The sequence below is a fragment of the Gigantopelta aegis genome, chromosome 4 (assembly GCF_016097555.1).
Source record: "Gigantopelta aegis isolate Gae_Host chromosome 4, Gae_host_genome, whole genome shotgun sequence".
In the NCBI taxonomy this organism is placed as follows: Eukaryota; Metazoa; Mollusca; class Gastropoda; order Neomphalida; family Peltospiridae; genus Gigantopelta; species Gigantopelta aegis.
Window position 1 is genome coordinate 11,865,341 of NC_054702.1, and position 25,711 is coordinate 11,891,051.

The 25,711-nt window shown below is 36.6% G+C and overlaps 1 protein-coding gene across 1 annotated transcript in view; it reads right to left on the minus strand.

The window, feature by feature from the left end:
* Positions 1-242: 242 nt before the first annotated feature.
* LOC121372411 (E3 ubiquitin-protein ligase RNF213-like) overlaps positions 243-25,711 on the minus strand; it is a 49,019-nt gene continuing 23,550 nt past the window's right edge. Inside the window, exons 6-14 of the mRNA XM_041498717.1 lie at positions 10,913-11,086; positions 9,991-10,585; positions 9,282-9,456; positions 8,921-9,060; positions 8,199-8,273; positions 6,562-6,668; positions 4,234-4,369; positions 3,230-3,431; positions 243-519 (exon numbers count right to left, since the gene is read on the minus strand). Coding sequence (XP_041354651.1) covers positions 243-519; positions 3,230-3,431; positions 4,234-4,369; positions 6,562-6,668; positions 8,199-8,273; positions 8,921-9,060; positions 9,282-9,456; positions 9,991-10,585; positions 10,913-11,086 — 1,881 coding nt within the window. The remainder of the gene's footprint in view (positions 520-3,229; positions 3,432-4,233; positions 4,370-6,561; positions 6,669-8,198; positions 8,274-8,920; positions 9,061-9,281; positions 9,457-9,990; positions 10,586-10,912; positions 11,087-25,711) is intronic.

The window sequence follows — 25,711 nt, forward strand, 5'->3', positions numbered from 1 at the left end:
CTTTCCCCAAAATCAACAGGTTGAACAGTAGATAATCCAAACCTTCCTGGACCTATAATGGGAAAAAATACACACTTAGAAATTACATGTGAAAGACAATAAAAAGTGGTTCAAATATTTAAATCACATTTAATAAAATTGTAACCATGAACATAATTAATTTTCCACAAACAAACGTTTACAATAAAATACACAAAACAAACATTAATTTTTTAATTTCCAAAAGTTGTGATCAAAACTTTTTAGAACATAAATATAATACATACAAAAGTTTTTACCTCATATGAAATGTTCAAATGAAAAATCCTTGGAAATACTTGTCCTGGTTTCAGAGTGCAAGGCAAGAGTTTGTCAACAACTTTTGTCATGACCACGTTCTTCTCATACAGAGGAATAGATACTGACAAGTCTTTATCTCTAAACATGGGATTCAGTTCTCGGAGTTCTGCCACTCTGCGTTTCTTATACAGAGTCTTTCCAATGCCAGCTCTCTTGGATTTCACAACACGCACTGTAGAACTGCAAATATTGAGACACTACGTATTACACAAGTATGCATACAGTACTATTCATTAGGTGATTTCAAGTGGCTACTGATTCAGCAGACATGGCTGCTTACTTTTCTCAATTAGCCCTCTAGGTTAAAACATCCCAGTACCCTCTTTCCATCTAGTGGTTTATATGTTAGTTCATCTATCATCTATGTTAAACGATAAAGTGTTAATGTATGCAACTCTGGTATTGGCTCACCAATACTGGTTAATTTTTCTTTTTTTCTTTTTTTTAAAGTTTATTGTCCCCAGAAAAGAAATATGGTAATGCCAGGGTTGGGGGCCCTGGTATCACTACCTTACATTAATGTTATAATATACACTTTATATAATAATACAAATAATATGTTATGATATTAATAAACGTTACTACAAAGAGGAAAGAAGAAATAAAAGAAGGAAGTAAAATAAACAAATAGAAAAAAAAAAAAAAAAATAATAATAATGACACAAAATTAATAATAATAATAATAAAAATAAAAAAGATGGAAGAAGAAACAAAATATGATAATGAAAATAAATAATTAAATAAATAAATAAATAAATAATCTCTAGTGTTATTGTCGGCTGATAGGTTTCTCAACAGTGTACCTTACATGTATGTATTTGGTTGGTTTTGTCATAATATAGCACTGTATTTTAAACGATCATAAGTACTAACTATCTATATGGCCAATATATCCTACTTGTTTGTGAAATGGTCATTATTTGCATAAATATACTTTTCAATATTTCTATTATGTTTTATTATACTTATAGCTTCAGAAAATTTTGGATTTCGGTTGGCATATTAAATTTACAACTATATATTTTTTGTTTTACATAAGACAATGATGTGGTTTAATAAGATACTCTGTAAAGGATTCCCAAGTAATATTAATTGTTAAAGACCTGTTAGACCAAGAAAATAGTTTCCTTCTTGTTTTTGATAGCTTTTTTCAAAATTGAGAGAGAACATTTGACATAGATCTGTCAAAAAGATTATTCCAAGAATTTTAAATGGTTCTTTTGACCAATGAAGCGGTATGTGAGGACAAAGTTTTTTATTTGAACCTATTTTTGAGCCAAACCAAATGGCCACTCTTGTCTGTATTTAGCTTAAGTCCAGAACACTGGGCAAAATTCTCAAGTGCTTTCAATAATTCTGTTAACGTTCTTTCTGATCCATCTCAAATAAAGTTTGTATCGTCTGCGTATTGGAATATTGTGTACATTTGATTATTTATGTGTATGCCTTTAATACGTTCATTTCTTTTTACCGAAAGAGAAATAATTCGACACATACAAGGAACAAATAAGGAGAAATAGGGTCACCTTATCTACACCCCTGTTCACATTTGAAGAAGTCAGAAAAATAACCAAAATTAATATTTGCACTACAGATATCATGAAAAAATAAGTTTATCCATTTATGGAAAGACTGTCCAAAATTAAACGCTTGAAATGCTTTATTAATGAAATCCCACTCTACTGTATCAAAGAAAAGAAAGAAAGAAATGTTTTATTTAACGACGCACTCAACACATTTTACGGTTATATGGTGTCAGACATATGGTTAAGGACCACACAGATTTTGAGAGGAAACCCGCTGTCCACTTGATGGGCTACTCTTTCCGATTAGCAGCAAGGGATCTTTTATTTGCACTTCCCACAGGCAGGATAGCACAAACCATGGCCTTTGTTGAACCAGTTATGGATCACTGGTCGGTGCAAGTGGTTTACACCTACCCACTGAGCCTTGCGGAGCACTCACTCAGGGTTTGGAGTCAGTATCTGGATTAAAAACCCCATACCTCGACTGGGATCCGAACCCAGTACCTACCAGCCTGTAGACCGATGGCCTAACCACGACGCCACAGAGGCCAGTCTACTGTATCAAAGGCTTTTTCAAAATCAATTGTCAGTAATGTTTGGGATATCTTTTGTTTTACAGTAGCTCATAATATTATAAAGAATTAGAGTATTTTCCCCAATAAATTGACCTTTTAAAAAACCTGTTTGTGATTCATCAATTATATTTGGTAAGACCTTTTTCATTCTTTGTGCAATAACTCCAGATGCATCTTTATAATCTACATTTAATAAAGTCTTTTATTAACCTCCTGTCTCTAGCCTCTTTTGGAATGCAGGTTATAATACCTTGCCTCTGAACATCGGAAAAACTACCAGAATTATATGCAAAATTGATAGAATGCCAGAGGAATATACCAATTTTTTCTCAGAAATATTTATAAAATTGTACACTAAATCCATCTGATCCTGGACTTTTTCCATTTTTCATCTGCTGTACATTCATTAAAAGATATAGTTCCTTCATTTTCTGACAATTTTACATTAATATTCGTTAAGTTTTAGTTTTTTCTTGTGATAGTTTATTATAATTACTAGTGTATAACTTTTTATAGAAATTTTATGTTGCTTTTAATATTTCAGAATTTTCTGTATGTAAAACATTAAATTCATCAAATATTTCTGATATGTTTTTGTTAGTATAGTTTCTTTTTTTTTCTAAATTTAGAAAATATTCCTTACTTTTTTCTCCCTCTTCATACCATTTTGCTTTACACCTTTTTCTGACATCTCTAAATCAAACTCATTTAACTTACTGTGAAGAAAAAGGAAAAATTCAATTCAATTTTTGATTATTATTCCTAGAGATTCACAAATAACGTGCTTACTGTGAAAAATCAATATGGGAAGCAGATTTTGCATTCTTCTCAACACGGACTGCTGTGAACTTCTCTGTCAGGTAGTCTTTGATGTTCTTCACTCTGATTATTGGGGGCTGACAGCGATGACGATCAAGAGCTGCTACAAGGCGAGCTCGGAACTCATTTTCTGATGAACACAGAACTACAAGTTTGTAGTCACAATCTTTAGCTAAAATCAAAGAGAACAACTGAGAACAATTAAATTGTGAAAATATTAAAGTAAACAATAACATTTATTATCATATACATGTGTATGTAATGGAAAGCATATACAATAAAATAACATTATGTGATATTTTTCAGATTACATTTAACAAATTACTCAGGTCAAAGCACTACTACCTTTATTGACATGAATGCAATCATACTAGTCGACAAGTAAATATGGCTACATAATTTTCTATCATCAACACTCCAGAATCAATGGTGGTCCATTAATCAAAAACAGTTCAATAGCAATTTCAGACCACAATTTCAGGTACAACTGCAAAGAGGTTTTGGGGGTCAAATTCCTCCTGCTCAAAGCTAATTTTCTTTATATTCAATATATTTTCTGAGTAAGCATGACTCAAAAGTGCACAAGAAACTCGCTCAACAGTATAAATTTCATGGACACATGCTTGAATCTGTCAAACATTAGGAAATTCTAAAATACCCCACATAATTTGAATATCGAGTAATGGCTCATTGGAATTATAGTTACATTTGTAAGTATAAAGTTTACAAAAAACATGTCTTAAACTTGAGATTTAATGGTTAAGATATTATTATCCTTGTATGCTTTTGGAATATTTGGAATTAAAAAATTGGAAGACCACTGAATACAAAGTTTTTATGTTTTAATTTGTGATGTATGTACGCATTTCAGTAACTATATGTCAAGCTTGTATCAATTAAAACCTTGAGTGATGTCATTTAAACTGCAGAAATATACAATTAAAATGTGTTCCACCCAAATAAAGTTTAATTACCATTTGCTTTTATAATGTAGTCAATGAACTTTTTTTCTATCTTTTCTTCAATTTCATATCTCAAGAGATCAGCATATGCCAAACAATGAATTTTTCCCAAAGGGCTGAAAAATGCTCGCCGTAGGAAAATATCAACCTGCAAAAATAAAAATATATATCATGGGTAAACCAGTTTTGGGGAGCCTAAGCATTTGGTTCTAATAGTTTGTTTTGTTTAACGACACCTCTAGAGCACATTGATTATTTTTTCATTGGCTATTGTATGTCAAATATTTGGTAATTTTGACTCGTAGTCAATAGAGGAAACCCGCGACATTTTCTTAATGCAGCAAGGGATCTCTTATATGCACTTTCCCACAGACAGGAAAGCACAAACACCGGCCTTTGTCCAGTTGTGGTGCACTGGTTGGAACGAGAAAAAACTCAATCAGTTGAACGGATCCACTGAGGTGGTTCGATCCTGCGACATAAGCACCTCAACCGAGCTAAATCCCACCCCTATTTGGTTCTAAAGCATATAAATATTTATAAACAGACAGTTGTTATTCAAATACCTACCTTTTTATTAGTATTTCTACGCTTCAAATGAGCACTAAACTGGCCGCTATGTAGCTAAGTTTACCGCACGTGTGTCAAAAACTGTAACAGTAAATATTGTTAACTAGGTAACTTGTTTCAGTGAGTGATACGTTTAGTGGTATAGCATACAGCAAAAACTTACCACCACAAAAATGTTCAGTGTTTTATCAAAACATGTATGTTGTTCAACAAAACATGCACTTATCATTTACAAATAATATTTGAAGTCAAATTACAAAATGGAGTCCTCGAGAACCAATGATAACAGATAACATTTTAGGAAAACGAATATAACAATTCTCTTCTTTTTTTTCTTTTTTCTTTTTTATCCCACTGCCCACTTTCCTTTCTCCCCTTTGAATTCCATCTCATTTCTTCCCGATCTGGCAACTCCTCCTATCTTCCAACTTCTTTTGCTGTCCACCTTAACATCCCAGTCCTTGTCTCTCCAACCGCAACAGGTGCTTGTCCCTTGTGACTATCTGTGCCACACACCTGTCATTCCCCATCAGCTTTTAGCTGTGGGCTTAGTCTGACCGTTTCAGGGACTGTTCAGTAATTACTTCTGGCATTATTAAGAGGCACTTGTAACCACCTACTATGCACCCCTATTACCGGCGGTCATTAGTTAGTGCCATGGGTCAGACCAGAGGACAAGGATGCCAAGTGGGTGCAGAGAAATACACAGAGACTGCACCCATGGAGGAAGTTGATACAGGTACGGAATATAACAATTCTGATGTCTTGCAATCATGTCATAAGTTGGGCAAATGCATGGTTATAATGGTAAAATTGTTTGGTTAAAAATATAAGCTGAGTTTTAATAAATATATAAACAGATATTCAGAAAGATATTTATGTTAAAACATACATGTATAAGGACCATATATTTTTGGCAAGTATCTGTAAAGAGAATTACCGGCCTCAGTGGTGCAAGGGTTAAGCCATTGGACTACAGGCTGGTAGGTACAGGGTTCGCTGCTTGGTGCTGGCTCCAACCCAGAGCGAGTTCTTAAGGGCTCAATGGGTAAGACCACTACACCTTCTTCTCTTTCACTAACCACTAACCAACTAACAACTAACCCACTGTCCTGGACAGACAGCCCAGATAGCTGAGGTGTGTGTCCAGGATAGCATGCTTGTACCTTAATTGGATATACATGTAAGCATGAAAATAAGTTGAAATGAATAAATATAATTTTACCAGCAGATGTCATGACAATCATGTGACTTCAATAACTAAATACCAGTACAGCTGAGAACAGACAGAAATAGTTTTTAAAAATAAGTTTTCTTTCAAATTACAGTCTTTGAAGTTCATAGAAAAAAGGTATTAAGAAATGTGCTGTGTTTATGAGTGGGTAAAGTTCAATCTTGCTTTCTTTTCTCATTTTAACTTTATGTTTATGAACATTTCTGTGAATATGACAGACGTTTGTTTACTTTCCTCATGCAAAAGTCAACAACGTCAGAAATCTTCAAATGTACATACTGTTGCACACAAAGCACACATGATGCAACCACCGAAACAGGAACCTCACCGAAACAGGGCAACGGACAATATACACATATTAACAATAAATAGAGGAGACAGCCTCTTCAGTTGAATAACTTGTGCCCAATCCTTTCATTATATGCAATAAAATATGTTTTCAATCAAATAATGACATAAAACGTGGCTTATTAAAACATTTAAGTATATCTCAATACACCAATGATGTGAACGCAGTCAAAAACAGAACTATTCACCTCATCAAAAGTAGTTTCTGGTGTGCACAGCAAAACCTCATCAGGTTGGGGCAATGGTTGATCATGATCTTCCACGTACATATGAAGCACTGCATTCAGCATATCACCTACAAAACATAAACAGACTTATTGGCTCCATTCCATCTTGATTTATTTTCATGCTTTTTTTTCAATAGAGGTTCATACATACTGTCTTGGGCACACAGCTTTCTAGACTGTCTGTCCAGGATAAAAGTTAATGGTTAGAGCTTACTATGATGGCAGGGGTGGGGGAAAATTAAATTGTCAATCGGTCCCATGTGACGTCATCATTAGGGTACACCCGGGAAGACAGGGGGATTGGGGGGGGGGGGGAAAAAGGAATAATTTTTAAAAATAAATAATATACATATGCATAAACTGTAACATTTAAAAGGTGATATTTGCCAAATTAATAGTGTTTCGCCGTTTGTATGTTTTTATCTTGAATCACGAATGGAAAAACATCAAAACACGAAGAAAAGAAAAAAACATTTGTCCATTTGATCACATCAGAAAAAAAAAATCCTATTGTGTACATTTAGCCCAATGGAATAAATAAATAAAAATTAGTATACGTTATATGTATATAAAGTACGAGTATTCAGTAATTTCAATTTAATTTATTGTACAAAACACTCACAAGGAGCAGGTACACCATTCAGGTGTTTAGACTAACTGATTACTAATGACATCGCTGATTGGCTGACCAATCACTTGACTTCTATCGGCTCAAGTTATTATAACAACAACAAAAAAAGGTTGAAACCATTTATAATTTTCAAGACATTTATGATTATTAGATACACTACATAGAATAGTCCACAATAAATACATTTATAGATTATTTCAGTAGATTTTATGTTATTTTAAAGCAGTGTTCACTTCACAAAGGCCTCTTGCAATTTTATCGGGACTCTTTGACACTCGATCCGACAGGCCTCTGTACACAGGTGCTGATTGCAACGACACTTCCACCGAGACAGGACAATGATTGTAACCAGTTGCAAACTCTGGGTCCTTTGTTTTAATTGGAGTGCAATGCCTTGGTAGCTTTGTCACCAAGAATAGTGTTGTTGTTAATGACTGTTTAATCTCGTGACCGACTCTGCGGATTTGAACAGATGTCTAGCCTAGTGCAGTGGTGCATGCAAGTGACCTTTTTTAAAAATTAAATTTGAGACCAGTCTTCTCGACACCACTGTATGCTTTCACACTCGTGACGTAACATGGGTGTCAGCTTAGAGGTGACGTCACGTTACAAAAATAAAATGAAGAGACTTACAGTATAGTTAGACTAAATTAATAATAAAATTTATAAGACAGGTTGTGCTAGAAAATATTTCTGGCACTCGTCTTTTTGTATTTGGTTTTTCTGACACTCGTCTCAAGAAAATCAATCCATGGAGCTTGCTAAAGCTCGCTCCAAAGATTGATTTTCTTGAGACTCGTGTCAGAAAAACCATCTACAAAAGGACTCATGCCAGAAACTATTATTGTCAGTCAGTAAGACTCCAAATAAAACCAGACTACCAATAACAGGGCATTTAATTTTCCACTCATAACCATGCCATGAGCACGGAATAGTAGGTTAACAATTGAAACGGGTTAATGCTTACTTTTTTGACAGACCATCAAGTTTGGGATCTTTGCTTTCAGCTGAACAGGAAGTTTCCGATTAAGAGACTGCTCATCTATAAAAAGTAACAAGAATATGTGCAAAGATGTCACAAATGCATAAGATAAACCTAGCTGAAACAGCACGAATATTACTTTTATCCCATGATCATAAACAGAATATTCCATACATATTTCAAACACACCTATGATGTCTTTGTGGTCTTTATTCTATTCAAACTTAAGCTTTTGCAGTCATATTATGATAAAAACAATCTCAATATTTTCTATTTTTACCCACATTTATGTTCATAATATATGTTCTCATAAAATCATTATAAAGGTGAAAATCATATAAAAACATTAAAGCAAAAAAGAAACATTAATTCAGCAAATTTGTTTTATAATTGCATATGGCATACTTGAACCATTATTTATTCCTTACTTTGATATAACCAAAAGCATAGTCAGAGAAAAAAACATTGTTTGAATACTTTTGAAAACAACCCTTAACTTGGACATCAAATTCCTTAATAAATCTTTACTTCTAGATTATTTAAATGAAAAAACTCTTAATTCTTTCTTAAAAGTATTTTTTTTTATTAAAACTAAGGATAAGTATTTCCTTTCTCTTTTTATTTACTAGAATGCATTAAGAATTGACTTATTTTGCAATTATCAGTATTATAACACAATGTACATTAAAGTATTCTGAAATACTGACATGACGAAGCCAGCTTGCACAGTATAATTCCTAGATGTTCAACACTCAGGTAGTCAGCAACACTGGAGGAAACGGAGCCCAGAAATATTTTCCAGATGTGCTCAATATTCTTGGTGAGTGCAGTCACTGAGGTATCTTTTCTGGAAACAAAATGAACACATGCAACTATAATTATACACAACTACAATATTCTGACTCAGTATTCATAAACATACATGTACGTCACTGTATCATGAACACGTGACTTAATTTTCCAGTGTAACTAACATTAATAACATTTTATATATCTAAATACCCAGAAATGACTGATATGTTTATTTTAGATTGTGATTCACTTGTGAAACAGAAATGTCCTACATACTTCAATTGTTCTGGAAGATTCTGCACTAATGAAGCAGCTCTTGATGCAAATGAAATTTCTTCCGAGTTCCACCCAGAAAACTGCTCTTCAGAAGGCTCTGAGGTCAACTCAACTGGGTCAACTGCTGAAGACTGGAATTCCACATCATCCTCATGCTCCAAACACCAAACAATTGCTGTAGACAAAATACTAATACTGATTGTGCTGACCATTTAAAAACATTTTACAAATCAACTCATACAGATTCTACTACATACAAATTAGCAAAGTAAATCTAAAATGTCCAAGAATAATCAAGAGCATCTACAATACACAAACATGTCAACAGAACATGCAATGATAAAACAGCTCTATACGTTAACAGATTTGTATATAAACACAAAAAATGACATGCAGGGGATAATTATAATGAAAATCTTAGGCAACCCAAAGCTGGTTCACATGATTATAACTTAGGCAATCTAATCGGTTACCTAAACCTTGTATTGAATTTACAATGTTACTGTTAGCTTAAGCACAATAAAATATAAAATACAAATATTTTATTGCAAAGTATGAACAGTTTCTTTGATATGTGATAAAGTGACTTTCAGAGTGTATAACAGTTCACACGACATAACCAAATTGTCAGTTCATGTTAATTTAAAATTGCATAATCAACACATGAACAGAATGACAGTTCTCATAAAATATTGTGACATGAACCAACCTGCATCTATATCAGCATCTGCAACATGATTAAAGGCAGCTTGTGCTAATGTTTCAGTGTTTCCAGCTTTCATCAATTCCTGTATAAAGTATTGCTCTGTATCTTGTCTTTCCAATGGTGCATCTTCCAACTCTTCCTTTTGCTCTATCTGGAATATTTCATCTTTAGCACTTTGCATGGCATGCTGTATGTCTGACATGGAACATTCTGGCTTGATCAGTGACAGCAGTGGAAATACCAAGTCTGATGGCTCCACATTGGTTCCAATCTTGATCAGCTCTTTCTGTAGAAAAACCAGTTGGCTGATTGTGAAGAAATTCAGCTCTAAATACTGGTCACGTTTGTCACTTAAATATTTCAACCATTCCATGTGACAATTCTCAAAAACATTTGCCAAAGCATTTATGAAGTCTTCAAGTGGATGTTTCCGTCGGTGTCCTTTCAGCGATTCAGAGTTTTCTCCAAAATCTAAAATGGCACATGCATCACGTTCATCATCACAAAGGAAACTTGCCTTCCAGCAGTTGAAGAGAACACAACCATCTGAGATGAGTTTGATGTAGGTCTTGGAAAGCCGCACTATGCCATCTAAAATCTAAAATGCACAAAGCAAATTATTAATATCGATATGAAGTAAAGCCCTGAGATGAGCTATTAGAGACCAAATTTAGTGCTATTTAGAACTAGTGTTAAAGACACCGATTGGTGTGGCCTTAGACAAGAGATACTGGCCAATACAATATCATAATATCATTCAGGACAATGATAAAATAAATCCATGTTAAATGACAAACTCAATTATAATATTTCTATTACTGTTAGTGTGGCCTTTATTTGTTATGTTTAATAAAGTGTAAGCAAAGTTAATGATTTAAATACTCCAACATTGTAAAAATATTACAAGTTGGGATTTGTTCCATACCATCATGAATAGGTCAACATTTTTCTTCCCCTTTTCAGCTCTCCCTGCCACCAACATGAGCCGACTTTGAAGATCCACCAACTGATTATAGGAGTATTTCCTGACATTATCTTTGATATCATCTTCCAAACAATTATCTGGCATAACATGCAGACTGATGACATGGTTCAAATCCTGAAAACATTTATAAATGTTGTTTAACTCAGGTTTTTTTTTATTAACCTTCTTTATAAATAGAAAATAAAATCAAATTCAGTTTTAAATATATAAAAACTAATGATCAAAAGAAACTAAACCAAAACATTAAAAACAAGTTCATGGAAGGTTATATAGGTCCCAGTATAACCAATCAGAAATAATCACATATTTCTGCATTAGGGTGATATAGTCCAATCAATCTAAGCAAATTGTGGCCAAACCTGGACAACATTGACAAGTCCCCTTTTCCGATCACACATTTTGAAAATACATAACGTAAATCAGGAAATTTTAGCGAGCACAAAATGTTAGTGAATTTAGCGATGTCATACAAGACACTAATATTTTATGACGCTAAATTTAAAGAGACACACAACAGACTGTTCCAAAACACTTGTGTGATTGCCTTGTCTGTGATTAATTGAACTTGCAACAATGGTTACATGCTATTGATTAATCCAAAAGGATAGCAAACAACAATAGTTAGTTAGCATGCACATTACTGTAATATTCTACTAAATTCAAGACAGCTGTAAGCTGTATAACGTTAGGATTCGTAAAAAAGCACAACTTATTCTTTTTTTAGTTTCTGATATGATGATCTCGCTATTATTTTATGATTTACACAACCACATTTGCCATCATCCTATCATAAATGACATATACATTGTATATGGTTAATAATGATTATATAGTACATGACCAGTGCTGGCCCCCCATTTCAGTGAGCATATAGCAGACGCTATGCAGGATTCAATCCTAGTTCATTGTCATTAAAACACTGACACTTTCGATTTTGCATTTAAACATAGAGTTTTCGTATCTCTCATAATATTTTTGATTATCATGTTGAAATAGCCTTAATTAACCCGACAGGTCTTGAAGATTCAAGAGGTCCCTTTTTATAATGTTCAACCCCACAAAAATCATAATCTGCCCTTGCATGTATCGTCTTTTATGCTAGCAGAATGCATAAAATATATGTTCTTGTGAAATATAGTTCTATTATGAGAAAACCACAAAACTGTTATTCTTTTTTAATGAACTTTGAGGTCCACTTGCGCAGAATTCATAAAACAAAATTAAACAATCATCACAAAACACTCCATTCCAAGTTTTCTGTACATGTATCGTGTGGTTTGACAACCTGTACATGTATCGTGTGGTTTGATAACTTGCTTTACACCCGCTAAGTTATAATAAATTTTCACCATCCAAATTAACTAAATCATTATTTCCTACATCACCAATACCTTATTTTATAGACTATAGACACAATCAAAATCTTTGACATGACTTTAACATATTGCATCAGGTACATGTACATACCTTCTCCGATGTCATGTATCCTCGAAATTGTGTCATATCCTAACATAGCATGGATATATAAAATATCCTTACACACAAATTATTCCTTTTTACCACATGTTTTACCTGAACCCTTATATATTATACCTTTCCTCTGTATGCTGAAGTAATAACACAAGAAGAATGGAGTCGTTGTCTTCTCTTATATCCACTGTTGAACATTGCAAATTATAACAACTGTCCCTTTGCCTACATTGTCTTGATACCACTGTCTCTGTCAACATTTTATCAAAATCTTGCTTATTTGTAGAATCTGCAAAGAACTGTTGTTTCTTTAAATTCATTGTCATGCAAGGAGCAAATGCTGCACTTTCCCATTTGTCACTTCGTGCATTGACTTGAGCCATGTCTTTGGTTTGATCACTGCTCTATGTAGCATTTGCAGTTGAGCATTTTACCATGCAATATGTATTGTGCCTCTGCAGGCATGCCAGTAAAATCTTTAGATCAGACAAGGGACCAAACCTGGCTTGTTCACTCTGATCAGCCCATGAGATCAAAACACGCTGGTGTTGAGCTCGTGTGAACAGAGAATGCAGTATAGTATAATATAGTAATAGGACTTTTCAAAAAAAAAATTGTCTCGTGAGGTGGAAGGGGTATGTGGAGTGTTAAATAGTGTTGAAAGAAGCAAAGTATATAGTAATAAAGTAATTGTTGTTTGATCTTGCAATGGTCTTGTCACTCATTTTCAGCATAAAATTAAACCTAGTTGAAGTCTTCAGCAGCTTTTTGTTATATTTTATGCTAAAACCATGCATCATATACATGTAACCTATGCTTCACCAAGTTGGAAGGCAATCATCAATGTTAATAAATATTATTATAGGGTTCATTATGTTGTATCTCAGTTGATTTGCACTAGTTGCAACAAAGGTTGATATCGTTTTGCTTGATAGCTGACAAAGCACACGGGTGAGTAGATACATGATTCCTTGCGTGACTAATATCGATCATCGACTCCAGCAATATCAAGAATACCTCGGGGGAAAATACTGTGATGTACCATTTGCATGAAGCAATTCCAAAATGGTTTAGAGGAATGTAACAATCAAGATACCCTGTCGATAATGTTGGCAGTGGTTCAGTCTCCAAGTGCACTGCATGGCATGCTGGCTCCCTACAAAGTTTGGTGTTAATTTTACCAACATCTAAGTCATCTGAGGAATCCTTTAGGTAGCTGTTTAAATGCTGTCCCTCTTGTTACTCTCGTGATAATGCCCATATACCATGAAAGATGTTGGAACCATGTTATGTTCACCAACATGCTGCATGCATATCCTGATATATTTTCCAAAAATATTATTTTTAAAGTACCAGGTATTATGAGAAAAACAAATATACATTATAATAATGATCCAGGTTACTGATGTGAAATAACAATCTTCTGTTTGGGTTTTATCCAATATCAGGTTGGATTTCATCATAATTAGTGTATAGTTTTATAAAACTAAAGCCTGATGAGTGGATGTCTTCTAAACAGACAAAACATATGAAAGTGATTTATGGAAAGATGCATTTGGACTGTGCCTTGTGCAGAGATACAAGTTTTGTGATTCCAGTTTATTGAAATAAATCATGTACTAGTATATATTATGCACCAATGGTATTTTTAGAAGTACCTATTTGAAAATACAAAAACAAAACAAAAACACAACAACTGTAGCATATATATTATAATAGTGAGTCATATCATCATCATGAATCATCAAACCTAGCCTTTGTGTGGGTTCTACATAACACTAAAAAGGTTTTCAGAAATCCCCTATTTATACATTGGCACAATGCACATCCACTGAGATAAGTTTCAAAACCTGGTATTTGTAATTGCTATACATGTACCTGTGACTGAAATATTGCATAAATTATGATAATGAGTGGGCGTTTCTTAAATCCAAACTTATCATTCTGTGTACATTTTGTATCACATGCAAATGTTAAAAATGTACTTTATATAAAAAGAGATCTGATTTTGGCATGTAATACTCATGTACACAAAAAACATTAGTTAAATTTTAATAAAATTTCGAAAACATACATGTAAAAAAATTAGTATACATGTATTTCCTATGCTCAGATTTTGGTAGACTTTTAATATGACATTATATAGAATTGGTTCCTTTATATAAAATAAATAAACTAGAGAAAATTCTCTTGTTATTTTGTTTGGGTGTTTCACAGATTGACTGGACTACAGACCTGTCAACCTTTAGTCAAGAGAAAGCAGGAGATGTGTGTTGAAAAAACAGGAGATCTTTTTTTTAATGCACACGATTTCACACAAGCTAGTGTTTAAAAAGTATTACCATAAGTTATATGAACAATACATAATATCATGTATATACTTGTCAACCTTAGATCTTGGTATTAAAAAAAAAAAAAATTAATGTATAAAAAATTATATATATATATATATATATATGTATGTATGTATGTATGTATGTATGTATGTATGTATGTATGTATGTATGTATGTATGTATGTATTGATGTATGAATATCTATATATTGTATGTATGTCGAGGTTGACTATTACATACATAGATATTAACGCACTGGCGCAGGGGATAATTAAATCCTTTCTGGCCTCAAAAATTGTCCCATGCCGTTGCTGGGACTCGAACCTGTGGCACCGATTCGCCCGCAAATTGCTAGACTAACCACAATACGCTCTGAGCTATCGAAGCTTCCATAAAAAAGGAAGTATGTATGTATTGATGTATGTATTGATGTATATATGTATGTATGTATGTATGTGTGTGTATATATATATATATATATATATACTCAACAATGAAAGTTTAGCAAATATCTTTTATGATGTCTAAATTTGCCATGGTTGAATAAACTTAAAACCTAACCAGGTCCTCATGTTGCGTTAAGGCAAATGTTGATGAGTTTATGTTGCTTGTAAATGGTAAACATTTCAGATGTGAATACTAATTAATAAAAATGGGTTAATTTATAAATGTTATGCCATTGTTTTAACATTAGCTAAACTATCGTTGTTGAGTATATATATACTAGCCGGCATTAATAACGCAATTTCCTTTTGTCAAAATAATATACGTTCCGGATGGACTTCGTTGACGCTATTCGTCAATGTACATGGTACAGTGGTACACATTATTTCAGCAGCATGTAAAGGTCGACTTCCGGCCTGTTCCCAACATAAGGGGAACAAAGCTAAAAACGCATTATCTGGTAAATCGCGCACACGCAACCACTTGGCGAAATAACACTTTGCACGTGCATTTCCTGATACCCGGGCACACTCAGAACACGCGGGTGGCAATGAGTATCTCACTCCTACACGATGCCTCGGTTGAACAACGCCGATGGGAATCAAGCCATTGGCTTGTTGAATGCCGGAAACTCGCAATTGCGGGTAGCACAACGGTTCCACGTGCACCCGTCAACCATTAATCGACTCCTCAACCGATATCACACGACAGGGACCGTCAATGACCGCCGTCGTTCGGGCACACCACGCGTAACGACCAATAGACAGGACCGGAATATACGGTTGCGGCACCTGCGCAATCGGTTTTTGACAGCCACAAGCACTGCCAGGACTGAAGTGGGAACCAGGGGACGACTCATCAGCGCCCGAACTGTCCGGAGACGTCTTGCCGCAGCACGATTGCATTGCCACCGACCCTACCGTGGCCTTATCCTCCTGCACAGACATCGTCAAGCAAGACTCTTATGGGCCAGGAATGGTGGGCATTTGCGACCCAGGAGATGGCGAGATGTCATCTTCTCGGATGAATTGAGATTTAACGTGAGTGTCACGGACAGACGTCGTTGCATTTACCGCCGTCGTGGAGAACGTGTCGCGCAGGCCTGTGTTCTGGAGAGGGACCGCTATGGGGGTGGCGGAGTCATTGTTTGGGGCACCATCAATGCTGACTTCCGGTCCGAACTCGTGGTGGTACAGGGAAACCTTAATGCGCAACACTACGTCGACAACATCCTGCGGCCGGTCCTCCTCCCATTGATGAGACGGCATGGCGGAAACAGGCTCGTCTTCCAGCAAGACAACGCTCGGCCGCACACTGCCAGGCGTACACAGGCGTTTCTTCGTGCCCACCATGTCACTGTGTTGGACTGGCCAGCAGTTTCCCCGGACATGAACCCAATAGAGCACATGTGGGACGAGCTGGGACGTTGTGTTCAAAACCAACCGAATCCACCACAGAACTTCGCTGAGCTGCAGCAGGCATTGAAGCATCACTGGGCAGCCATCCCACGACGTGTGGTAAGGCGCCTGTGCATGTCCATGCCTAAGAGGCTGCAGGCGTGCATCGCAGCACATGGAGGTCACACGAAATACTGACCCCCATGACGTTGACATCGCCAGAGACGTTATGTGCGATTCACTGTTGGCGGCTGACAGTGCCAGTCAGATGGGCCAGTGGTTGGTCTCACTGGTGGTATCAGTTTCATTTTTGTGGGATCTCGCATAATAAAATAAACCATGATCATTTCCGAGATTGCGTTTTTATTGCCACCTAGTATATGTGTGTGTATATATATATATATATATATATATATATATATATATATATATATATACAGTCAGACCTTGTTACAACGACCACGTTCATCCCTGGGTAAGTTTGTCATTATATAGAAATTGTTGTTCTATCGAAATTGACGACACCACTAGAGCACATTGATTTATTAATCATCAGCTATTAGGTATGAAAAAGTTTGTAATTTTAACAATCTTAGAAACCAGTAACATTTTTCCATTAGTAGCAAGGCATCTTTTATATGCACCATATACCACTGCATTAGATATACCAGTTGTGGTGCACTGGTGCACTGCCTAGAACGAGAAATATCTGAATGAGTCCACGAAGGGTATCGACCACAGACCATCATTAAATATATTATTATTAATTCACTGTCATTTTAATCTTTCCATGGTTAAAGACATCTAAGATTGGTACCTTCTTCATTTATAAAATGTCATAAAACTAGAAGACTTGATTGTTAGAAGTTAATCCTTTAATTGAATGACTAAAGGCTTATGTTCAAAAGCAATACACGACTACAGATTTAGCCGACATCGGTAACTCGGACATCATGTAACACTGAGGCGTGCTGAAATCAAGGACGCTATACTGCCAACGTGCTATATGGCATCTCTGATTACGTAATGTTGTTGTAAAGAAGTGTTTTCATATGTCGGATGGATGTTTGTTCCTAATTTGCTCTGTCAGTGTCGGAACGTGTGAATTCCGGTGTAATGAACAGAATAACATTGGTGTACGTCTGTTCCCGACAATTTGTGGTCAGATGGTGTAAATGTCATAATAATGACAGTCGTTGTAATGAGGTCTGACTGTATGTATGTGTATATACAGTTAAATCCCGTTGGCTCGAACCCCGTTGGTGCTCGAGAAAGTGTTCGACCCATCGGGTAGTTCGACCGAACCATTCGGTCAACATCGGACATTTCCGTAACGTCAGTTAGACAGTTGAATTAGATACAAATTGTGTAATACACGTAAATGCACTGAAATCAAATAAATAAATGGCAAATTCTTAATCTGTATTTATATGAATTTATTACTGAACAATTTGAATATTTCAACAATAAAAAACGCAGCACTGTCAACTTTTCAGAAATGTAGTCGTTTTCAAGGTAACGCTTTATGCTGAGGCCCGTTTGTGCACTAATTGTTTGATTGGTATCACGGTTCATCTATCAGTTGCGGTAACACTAGCTGTACTTGAAAGATCATTACCGATAGTCGTTAACAAACAACATGACAAGTGTGGTGACAAAAGGATTGCATAGCTAGTGTTGCGATTCCCCGATTCATCTATGTCTGCGTCGTTAAATAAAACATTTCTTTCTTTCTTTCTTTCTATAGTTCGTTCCACCTAAATAATTAATCCGAAGGTTATAATAACCAACTGCGCAAGCGCAGCAATTGTCAGTCCTGTTTGGCAGTTTGCCATAAGGCCCGCCCCTGAAATTATTTTATTTGTTATTTTGTTAAAAACTGTTAAAAATGCATCGAGATAGCAGCAATTCAACTTTCGTAAGCCTCGTAACGGGTTAAACCATCACCAGGTCCATCTGGCGGCCAGTGAAGGAACTACAATATCCAGGCGCATGCGCTGTTGACTGCTACTCCTGGTCTCCAGGGTTTTATAAAGTTTTTCACAGAAACACCCCCCCCCCCCCCCCCCCCCCCCACCACCCACCCTGATTTGTGTGATCAAAAGGACGATCACCAACTCTTTTTATTTGGCCTAATTGATATTTGATGGATCACCAGTTCGAGGGAAATATAGTTATTAACATAGATGGGACCGACAATTTAGTTCGAGCGAAGGCTTATAGTCGACCCTGGACGTGTTCGACCCTTCAACAGTTAATATAAGGGTTTACCGGACAAAAAACTTGGGACTTCGTTTTTGGTTCGAGCGTTGCAGTGTGATTGACCCTTCAGAGGTCGAGCCAACGAGATTCTACTGTATATATATATATATATATATATATATATAGAGAGAGAGAGAGAGAGAGAGAGAGAGAGAGAGAGAGAGAGAGAGAGAGAGAGAGAGAGAGAGAGAGAGAGAGAGAGAGAGAGAGAGAGACACAGACAGACAGACAGAGAGAGAGAGTTTATTACCAGAGTATTTTTCGGTATCGTCAATATCATATATACTAAAACGCAAAAGAAACGCAGGTCCTGACAATGAGAAGGAAATACACTTTTTAAAGCAATATCTTTGGTGGCACACACGCACACCGTGGTCCCACCCGCTTATCAATTTTAATATCTGAGTGACGTAACGGATTCTCAAAACACGTTATTTGCACATGCTGGATCACCCGTATCGTGAATCCAATGCAAACATGCTCAATGAAATGCTCTAAAAGCCGACACACCTGGATTTAATCGCATAAATTGAATTTGAGTAGTGGGAGACAACAAAATCAATTTTTCCAAATGCCACGACTGATACAAGTCCAGCGAGGGATGGCCATCGGGATGTTGCAAGCCGGACAGACTCATACTGCTGTAGCCAGCCAATTGGGATGCCATTATTCGACAGTCGCACGACTTTCCCAACGTCACCAAAATACTGGATCCGTGAACGATCGACCACGCACTGGCCGCCCGCGGGTGACAACCACAGCCCAAGACTGGTACATCCGGGTTACCCACCTTAGGAATCGGATGATGCCAGCAACTCACACCGTTTACCAGGTGCATGGCCCACGTGGTCCAGTGTCCGCCGATACCGTCCGCCGCCGTTGAGGGGAGCAGGACACCGTAACCACCGTCGCTATGTGGACCAATATCGACCCCCGGCACAGCCAACGACGTCAACAGTGGGTGCAACAACATCAACAATGGCAACGTGTCCAGTGGCAACAAGTTTTGTTTACGGGATGAGAGCCGTTACAACCTTTGCAACGCTGATGGCCGAATCTGAGTATGGCGACGTCGACATGAACGTTACTCCGACTGCTGCGTTGTGCAGGCCAACCGATGGGGCAGGGGTAGTCTGATGGTGTGGGGTGGGTTTACATTCAACCACAGAACACAACTTCATGTCTTCAGACAACGAGTTAATGCCACCGTGTACCAAAATGACGTCATCAGCAACCATGTCGTTTCCTTCTTTGCTGCCCACCTACGTGTGCGCTTGCTGCAGCAAGACAATGCCAGGCCTCACATGGCCAGGGCAACACAGGCATTGCTGGCTCAGCACAACATCCCAACGTTGCCATGGCCGGCCTTATCACCAGACATGGCACCTATCGAACACGTCTGGGATGAAATCGGACGTCGCCTGCAGAATCTCCAGGTGCTGGAGGCAGCATTGGTGCACGAATGGAACACACTCCCTCAGGCATTCTTCCAACGGCTTGTGAACTCAATGAGGAGACGTTGTACTGCCTGTTTTAATGCCCGTGGTGGTCACACGCGATTGACAATGCTACAGGTCGGGTTTTTTCACATTTTTTAACATGGACCCCCACCCTGCTTTATGAAATGAAACAATATCCAAAAATGAATTCAATCCAAAATTTCCAGCACCAATGTGTGTAGAATTGGAGTGGCTCCAAAATAAATGTTGAAATCCGAATTTAGTGTTGTATTTTTTATATCCAATTTAATGAGAACCTGCGTTTCTTTTGCGTTTTGGTATATTAGTAATGATACTGCATGCAAAACAGTGTATATTAGGAATAATCTTTTTATTTCCAATATATGATATTATCTCGCCTTCATGTAAAATTCTTTAATCTCATTGGTTGTTTGCTGTTGGACAAATCCCTTATACCCCTGTGGGCGGAGCCAAATTCTCTTATACCCTGTCTGCAATTTCCAACAGTTTCCAGCCACCCTAGTTAATGCTAAAGCAATAATTAGATTATAAATAACATTGATAATCAATCAAGTATACATAATTAATTTTATTTTTACTATAAAATACACTACTTCAATACTTTTAAAAGCTGCAATGTTGAACTGGGCCACCTAATTACGGTCGTGGTGTTATTGTATTAATGCGCGATTACCAACAGTTGTTTATTTTTATTTTTTTAATATTTTTTTTTTTTTTACTACATACATTTCTGATAAAAAAGGGTTGTTTTGTTTTGTTTTGTTTTTATTAAAGCCGCACACCCTAGTTCCATCCAGCGAAAATAAATTATAATTTGGTTAATCTACAAACCTGTAACACACTTAGATCACGTTTTTATCAAATGGAGTGAAAAAGCAGGTTTTATATCGATAAATACCATGGGAATCCCCATGTCCCAATTGCTTGAAATAATTTTGAAAGTTAGTATTTTGATGTCACCGGTAGATGTCGCTCGAAGCACAATAATGTCTACGTCACGACAAATTTCACAGACTTGGGGTGCGTTCGTTTCACCTCTCCTGGACATGTTCGAACTGTTCTGTCCTGGCAAAATTATTGGTTTTAAGGGTTTGTAACGTTTTGTATTGAGACACTTACTTGTCTGAACTTTATTGTTACTGAAAATGTTCACGAACTGTGAAGAGAAATCTCACAAATGAACAACAACAAATCGGATGTTGATTGCGCGAACCGTGCACGAGAATACAAACCAAACCAAAATGATAACGGTCATGTGATATACCAACGTCTGTGACATTGAAATGGAAATATCCCCTCTAAAAATAGATTAGACCTTGTCTGCTCAACGTTTTTTTCTCAAACGTGCGTCCGTTTTCAAGAAATACGAAAAATGTATTTTGTGGTATTACAAACACCAGGATTACCAGGATTACCAAAAAACACTTCAGGTGAATGGAAATGTATATTCTAAATAATAAACGGTAAGTAAAGTGCAATTTTATTTGTGAAAAAATGGGTTTAATAGCGAAAAACAACGCCGTAATGGTTAACAACTAGCCGTAACTAGGGTGTGTCCCTTTAATATCTGTTTCAGACAATTTTGTATTACAAACATTTCAAGTTAAAAACTCGTTTATCGATGGAACTATTTTTTGTCACTGGCAAGTGGTTTCGTTCGCGTCCGCGTGGTACGGCTCCGTTAATAAATTGTTAACAATTATTGTCTGGCGTTATTTTGATTATTTGGCTATATGGTTTAACATGTCTGCAACATAAATTCGTTGTAGAAGCATCTCTCGGGGTATATGGCTTTTTATGTATCCTCTGTGTGCTCTTTTACCCCCTCGCCTTTGGCTCGGGGTAAAAGAACACACAGAGGGTACATAAAAAGCCATATACCCCTCGTGATGCTTCTACAACTTATATTGACGATACCGAAATACACGAGGGTAATAATCCCTTTATCATATAATCTCAAGCTTAATACAACGTGTTTTTGTAAACTGTACACACAACTTTAATTCCAGTCCGCCATTACTAGATATTCAAATGACCTAAGAATATGTGGCGCGGTGTATTTTTGAATGAAAATGACGTCAAACTTGAATGACGTCCTTTTGGATGTCCTTACATCAAAACAAACTAGGGCTTAACGTTTTTTTGTTTTCTGAACGCTGGACAGCTTTCAGTGTCAAATTGCCATTAAAATGTTTTTATTCGATGACTATGAATGCATACGTCAATTATGGAGTGTCACACAGGTACTGCTGGAACACGTTTTGGAAGTCTTGTTCTCCAAGCGTGTCAAGCACCGTATGCGATTTGCACTGGATCTCCTCCACGGTGTCAAAATGGTGACCCTTCAGCTGCAACTTCATCTTCGGGAAGAGGAAGAAGTCACAAGGGGCCAAATCTAGCGAGTAGGGCGGGTGCGATAGGGTCGCCATGTTGTTACGGCTGAAAAACTCACGCGTTACGAGAGCTCGGTGAGAGGGTGCATTGTCATCATGAAGCATCCAATTGTCCTCGTGCCACAGTTCAGGCCATTTACACCGAATGTCCTCCCTCAGACACCACAGAACATTGCAGTAGAACTTGCCGTTTGACAGTCTGGCCCCCGGGGACGAAGAATGTCGAAGAAAACGATGAGCATGCTCTTGGTCGTGGAGATGTTGGGCTTTTCCACTGCAAAGACTATTGTTTGGTCTCCGGGTCGTACCTGTAGAGCCAAGTCTCGTCCCCAGTGATGACCCTTGACATGAAGGTTGGGTCATCCAGGACACGCTAATGGAGATCTTGACAGACTTCAGCATGGAGCTCCTTCTGATCGGGGTTCAGAAGCCTGGGCACAAACTTTGCAGCAATGTGGTGCATGTTCAAATGAGATGTTAGGATTGCCTGCACTGTTCCGTATGACACATCAACGATGGCAGCAATGTCGTTAATGGATCTCCGACAATCCTCATGTACAAGTCACCGAATTGTTTCCACATTTTCGGAGGTTGAGCTCGTGGAAGGTCGCCCAGACCTCGTCGTCATCCAGTGATGTTCTGCCACTCAAAACACCTCGCACAACGCATTGCTTCATTGCCATACACGTGATGAATCATGTCAAAAGACTCAGTTGCAGATTTACCGAGTTTGATGCAGAATTTAATCTTTGCTCTCTGCTCTAGTTTGCAGTCCATGATGAAATCGCAAATGTGCCCATGCACGGTTACTGCTAAACCCCACAGCATGCGCATCCCCATACTGCCATCTGTTGGCGTGCTATGGAAGTAGTCTCGGAACTTTTTGATACCACCTCGTGTATATATATATATACATGCGTGTGTGTGTGTGTGTGTGTATGTGTGTGTGTGTGTGTATATATATATATATATATATATATTTAAATATTATGATTTAGTACATATTTTTTAAAATAACTTATCCAAAAAATTTAAGAACACTAACAAATAAATGTAAACATTAATTAGTACATTTACAGTATTACACTTACAGATAATGTTGCAACATCGTTATTTGTGGTTTGTCAAAAGTAGACCTAAGACAAATGTATATAAATCTTATAAATTAATATTAAATTTTTACTATAATTAGGTACAGTGATGTGTTACTTATTTTCAAATGATCATAACCATGCAATAAACATTGTATTTCAACTAAAAATCTTATTGCACAGCATTACATTGACCTGTCTTAATTATTGCCATTCTTCCATCCTCATCTTAGGATCTTTCAACAGGGCAATACATGACCGTACTCATCTCTTATTGTACAACAATTCTATGCCACAAACAATGTCAATGTTTTGTCATGGCCATCTTATTCATCTGGTTTGTCATCTATAGAACATCTATGGGATCATCTTAGCCAGAGAATACAATACCATCCCAATCCTCCAATGGACAGGGATCAGATGGTACAGGCACTGGAAGAGGAATGGCGGGCCATACCTGATGCAGTCATTAGATGCTTAACGAAGTCTGTCCGATATCATGTGCACACTTGTATACTTACACATGGTGCACATACACATTATTGAATCATTGACATTCATTTTCTTAGTTATTGCCATGCTTATTCACACTTTGTCATGAGTGATGTTATGTGAAATTGCATGTTACCCATGATGACATTATTTGTGAACTGATTGTGTATACTATAGTAGTGTCGGAAATAGAATAAAACTGCTTTTCATCGATTATGTCTTTCATATTAAACTGACAAGTAAATATTTTGTAAATATCTATTTAATGATACTCTACCTAATTTAGCATTTACTTATTTGGGCTCTCATTGATATACAAAGTTGTGTTTACTCTTGAAAATAAAAGACCGATATCAGTAAACAGGCGATTTGTGTACTTTACTGGAACAGACTATAAAATAATTTGATCGACATGTGTTAATTTCAATGCTGTTACAATATGTGAGGGATCATCTCTTATGACGGTTTACCCCTATCCCTCTCCAAAACAAAATATTTGTAGACATTTCTAAGTAACTTTTAAGCAAAACTCAAGAATCATTCTGAGTGTGTGATTTATTATACCGGTATTAAAGGTGCTATGTACATGTATTAAAGGTGCTATCTTCAACTTGCATAATCACAGCTATTGCAAATATTTTATTTAAATTAAATTTTGCTTTAAAATTTAAAGACTACACCTTTAACTATATGCCCATAACTTATATCAACAGAGTCTATGTTAATCGGTGTGTTTTGAGGCTCTGCCCAGACAAATACAGATTAAATAGATGAGGTTGATATTTTGCATATTAAAAAAACATAAGTAGCAAATTCTATTTATCCTACAACACTTCTAAAATAACATTTTCATTTGACATTTATTAAATCACAGTACTAAAGAGTAAAGTCACCTCCATCCACAATATGAAGTCATCACGATTACCACAAATTAGTCTGACGTCACACATTTGAACTAAATCTTTTTAAAATGTTTTTTGGGGGGGGGGTTTTAGCATTCATTATTCATTCCTAATTTAAAAAGAAAAAACTTACATCATTCTTAATATCACACTTCCTCGATCTCCTGTCACTAAGAGCAAGTAATTGTATGAAAAAGAGCAAATAATACATGTATGGCCTGTTGGGTACAAAGTCAACCCGAAGAGTCAATAATTAATTGGACATATATAGCAAAGTATTTTGATACTTGGATAAATAGGAGAGGGAAAACCTGCTGCTGCTACATACATGTAGACTACTCTTACTGGATATAAATGATCTTTAACATGTGGGGGGTTTACACCAGACCTGTCAACCCTCCCGGATTCCGCGGGAGTCTCCCGGTATTTGATCAAATCTCCTTTCCCCTGTGCGAGAGACAGTTTCTCCTGT